This window comes from Limulus polyphemus, unplaced genomic scaffold (genome assembly GCF_000517525.1).
Source record: "Limulus polyphemus unplaced genomic scaffold, Limulus_polyphemus-2.1.2 Scaffold1338, whole genome shotgun sequence".
Classification (NCBI taxonomy): Eukaryota; Metazoa; Arthropoda; class Merostomata; order Xiphosura; family Limulidae; genus Limulus; species Limulus polyphemus.
Window position 1 is genome coordinate 180,379 of NW_013666948.1, and position 5,173 is coordinate 185,551.

At 32.2% G+C, this 5,173-nt stretch overlaps 1 protein-coding gene across 1 annotated transcript in view; it reads left to right on the top strand.

Moving 5' to 3' along the window:
* The window catches only part of LOC106463156 (WD repeat-containing protein 75-like), a 46,577-nt gene that overhangs the window by 31,421 nt on the left and 9,983 nt on the right, over positions 1–5,173 (top strand). The window contains exons 15-16 of the mRNA XM_013923152.2: positions 831–917; positions 3,096–3,256. Of these exons, the coding sequence (XP_013778606.1) occupies positions 831–917; positions 3,096–3,256 (248 nt within the window). The remainder of the gene's footprint in view (positions 1–830; positions 918–3,095; positions 3,257–5,173) is intronic.

Here is a 5,173-nt window from a genome sequence, read left to right on the forward strand (position 1 = left end):
CACAATGGTTACAAGGTTGTCATGTTGACTGACCCCGTAGTGAAAGAGTTAACCATGTAGATATATAATAGCGCAAGTTTTTGTTATTCCTATGACTGGAACATGTCAGTTTAATTTTACTTGTGTGTTATTATATAATTTTTAACTTTTATCAGTTTCATTTTTTGATGTGTGTCATTGCATAATTTAACTTTTTAACATATATCTGTTTCTGTTTTTCATGTGTGTCATTACTCAGTTTAACTGTTTGGTAGAGGGCTGGAATCGGTTGCACAAATGCACTAGTTAGATCTGTTTGTCTTGATAAGGAGTTGTCATGTGAGGTCTTCCTGGTCTTGGGAAGTCTGTTGAACTTTTAGTATTTTCATACTGTTGGCATAAATGCCCAATCATTGAATGGTTGACATTCAGTATTTCTTCTATTTCTCTGCTCTGACCAGCTTGGAGCATATCAATGGCCATATCTCTTTGTGACTGAGTCAGTTGTTACATCATGAATGCTGTGAATTTCATTTGTTTTGTGGTGCCTTTTTAATGACTCTGGTCACACCATTTTGGGATGTGGTCATTGGAATGGTTGTATTGTCTTATATGGAAACAGTGGACAAACAGCAGATTTGTACACTTCATTTGGCTCACCAACTACTGAAGCATCACCGTCAGCATTTCATTGTTTAATTCAACAAACAAACCTAATGTCATAATTTGGATAAATTTTGTTTTGCAACAAAAAAACGTTCATTTTTAATTTCTCTGGCTCTATATTGGTTGTTGTTTTTCATGTGTGTCATTGCTCAGTTTAACTTTTTAACATTTGTTTCCTATTTCAGTTGCATGGAACATCCAGTGTGAACTTTGTCTTCTTACTGTAGATATTTCCTCAGATCTTATGGCAGCATTCAGTAAAGACAAAACTTGTAAGTAAGCATTTTTTTATTAAACATTGAAATTTACTCTGAACTGTTTTTGTAATATTTAAATTTTCTTGTGGAATTCTATAATTAAGTGAAATTTGGTGATTGAAAGTGTCTCATGATTTTTTTAATTGTAAAAACTTAGTTTTAATTTTTTTAACTTTGTAGGTGTGTTTTCTTCTTATACTGTGAACAAAATAAAAATCTTGTTATGCGCAATGTTTCTATTATATATTTTACTGCTACTTACTTCAAATAAAATGATCTGTAAAAAAATCAATAGCTAAGCCTTATTGTTACTAGGTAGATAAAACTTGTCAATATGAGAAGACAGATGTAATTCAAAACTTGTTATTTACATGTGTTTCTTGTTTCTACCTGAAATACCTAAAAAATAGTATATCAAAGAAGAGAAAATTTAACTAATATCTTAACAACTTAAGTCCTTTAGAGTAGGATTATTTTTTAAATCGTAAAGATGGTTAAAATCTATGTACTTGAGAGTGATCGCACTGGGGATCAAAATGCCATACCTATTTAAATAAAATATTCTTCCTTACTGTACAAGCTGTAACTTGCAAAGAAATACTTATAACCAGTAAGTAAACTAAAATGAACTAATTTCACTGGTGTTTCACATTTACAAATCTTGAAAGACAGAAACATGATTCGAGTGTCTTTGGAAAGTAGTTTTTCTGACAGACTTGGCTAGATGCAGAATGTGGTGTGGTTTCAACATGTACACAGTTTTCATATATTAATAATATACATTGTTGATGTGTATACAAGTATGCAAATATAAACCTAATTAGAACTACAGAAAGTATGTACATTTGTCAAATACTTAATATTACATAGGTTGCTTTGGGGACACGTCTTGTACATGCAAGTTAGTATCGTTGGTAGTTGATTTCACTTCAAAAACCTGTATATGTAAAAGTTTTGTTCAACATTGTATATCAAAAGCTAACTTAAATAACCTTATCCATCATTTCAAAGGTATTTTCCTTTCAAAAAAATATTGTTAAAAGCCATCTGTATCCTATCAAATTTTATGTGCAAGATTTTTAGCATTATATTAATTGGAAAAATTCCATTTTGTTTTCAAGGATATAACTGATGGTATATTTATTTAAAAACAACTCCCATTCATTTTCACAAAATGGGTAAGACTGTTTTAGATGAACAATGTATTACATCTAGGTTTTGATTTCCAAGAAATAATTATGCTTGCTGAATTAATAGTTGTTTAAGGACATCTCTACTTTACTGACATACATACATACTTAAATACACACACACACACACTTATACATGAAATATTACAATAAAATGACCAATGAACATTCTTCATCTGTTTGGTGTCTCTAATTGTTGTGAGAAACTGGCTGACCCAGTTCTAATCTAATTGAATGTCATAGAGTAACTCAAGAGGACATTTCAAATATTTTTTGAAATGGGTAAGCATTTGGGTGAACTGTTTGGTAGCCATTTTAAGTTTTACTTCTGTAATGCCAAGAATGAGGGCACAACTGAGTGAGTAGGTCGTAGTTGACATACATGAAGCTGGTATCAAATAAAAATGGGATTTAAAATCACACTTAGCATGAATATCTTTGCATCAGACAAAAATAAATTGTGCACTACTGTTCAGAGCAGTGAAAGGGGGTTGTCCGTGCCCCCACCCTCCCCAATTTATAACACTGTTTCTAAAGCCCAGAATGGATAAGTGCCTTTGTCAGTTCATCTGTGTTTAAACATATGGGGATAATTTATGATGTAAAACGTTGTGTAGTGATATTATGGTCAAGGTTGTTAAGGATATTTATAAGTGAATCAAAAAGCAAGTCAACATTCATTGTGCAAAATGAATTATTTTAAGAATAAAAAAAAAATCATTTTGTGATTGAAGTATGTTAAATGCAATTTTAAATACAACATAACAGTTAAATTATTTACAGCTCAATTTTTCTGCAGTCAGTTTATTTGTAGTTGACTGAATGAAGTAATTACTGTTCACATCTAAAAGTGTCACAAGAAGTAGTTTTTCTTGTTGTCTCAAACTTCCAAACCTTAAACATTTATGATTGAGTAAGAGGGTGGACAACTTGTATTATTTTAAGTTCTTTATATGAAATAAAACATCAAGACATCCTCTGTATTAGTATTTCTTTTTTATAGTGTATATCTTCAGACCTAGCAACCCTGAGCCTGTATATATTCATGAAAATGTTACTTCTGAGCCAGTTCTTGGTGCAGCATTTATTCCAAAAACAAATTTTCCCAGTGGTGACCTCTGGTGGCAACACAACAGTCAGCTGTACTTCATGACAGAGAAACAGGTATGAGTTAAGGCAATAGTATAGTGTGGGAAAAAATTAATTATTATGTTGAATATCTTTGTAGGGAAAGGGAAAGATGTCCAACAATAAAGTTAATGTTATATTAACATTTTAAAGTCATAGGTTTACATGCTTTAACACCTAGCATGGCCTGTTATTAGGGCACTCAACTCTCAATATGCAGATCTTTGGTTCATATTTCATCATCAAACATGCTCAGCTGAGATGGAATTGAAACATGACAGTCAGTCCCACTATTTTATTAGAGTAGCCCATAGGTTGGCAATGGATGGTGTTGACTAGCTACCTTCCCTCTAGGCTATCACTTCTAAATTAGGGATGGGTAGTGCAGATTGCCCTCATGTTGCAAAGTTCATCACAAGAAACAAAAAAGATGCCTTAAGATTAACTCTCTTCCAGAATACTGCTCTCTCAGGAACTTCATCTCAACTAACCTTAGCATTATTGTTTATCAATAAGTTATATCTTGCAATATAGGATTGGTTAGGTAGCATTTTGCTATAAAAATTTAAAATTGTTTGATATATCTGTTAAAAAAGTGAATAACTGATACATACCAAAAAACTTGATCTGAAATGTAACACCAAAATTTTAATTTCTCTTAGTTATATCATTAAAAAAGTAATGTATTTGCATGCATGGAAATCCATTTACACTTTATTAAACTACACTAAAGTGAAATTTAGGAGTAGGGAGAAGTAAATGTAGAGAGTACTATGCACCACAAAGACAAAACTCTGTCAGAGCCCTATCTCAGACAGCAATGTTTATGTGCTAAGGTTTTTGTGTGTGAAATTGTTCCTTTGTTTATAGACACTTAGAGTATTATTACCAACAGGCTTTTCAGTAGGAACATCGGAGCAATATCACTGAGTTTTAATACTTGCTCCCAATATCCAAGTTTGAGAGCATTACTAGATTTGGTGTCTCTTACTAGAGAAGACAGTCAGTCAGTTAGTTTGTCATTTTCAATCAGACCATTTAGCTCAAAATGTCTTTTGTACTAGAGGTGTTTGGTGGATATCACATGTTGTGGAACAGTTTTAACCACTTAGGTTTAACCTTGCAGTCATTGAGATGCCCAACACAGCCATCAGATTCAGAACCCTGTGTACCTAACCTCATACGTAAGTAATCTAGCCAGGTCACTTAACTGTAAGGCAGCAGAAGTGATCTTTATTTGTTTTACATTTTATAAACTTGGTGCATTCAAATACAAAATACTACAACCAAAAAAATGTTTTGTATGCATAATGCAAGTTTTTCTCCCTTAGTATTCTATTATAAAACAGTTTTGGTAGCTTAGGGTAAAGAAAGAGGTTTTTTGGCATTAAAATATATTATGTTTATATATATATCGCAATACTGTTATCAGTCCTAGTTGTCAGTTTTGGTAGCTTAGGGTAAAGAAAGAGGTTTTTTGGCATTAAAATATATTATGTTTATATGTATATCGCAATACTGTTATCAGTCCTAGTTGTCAACTTATTGTCATAACGGATAATGTCTATGGTAATAGCACCCAAATGCAGTGGAAGGCAGTAGAAGCTGAGACATTGTGGGTGTAAGCACTCAGCTTCATGCCCTTATTTGATTGATGTGATTTTCCATAACAGCTGACTAGATTTACATTGGTGCTTGGATATTGTTTGATAGATTGGATATCCCCAACGCATTTGGGTGCTATTACCACAACATTATCCGTTATGACAATAAGTTGACAACCAGGACCGATAACGGTATTGAGATATTTAATTCATTATTGTTTTATAGTGCTGATTTAATCCCCTATAAACAATTAATGTAATCAATAGTTTGTAAGTTACTTATTTATATATATATACACAGCGTGGTCACAAGTAAATAGACACCACATTTTCAGAAGAAATGAAATTT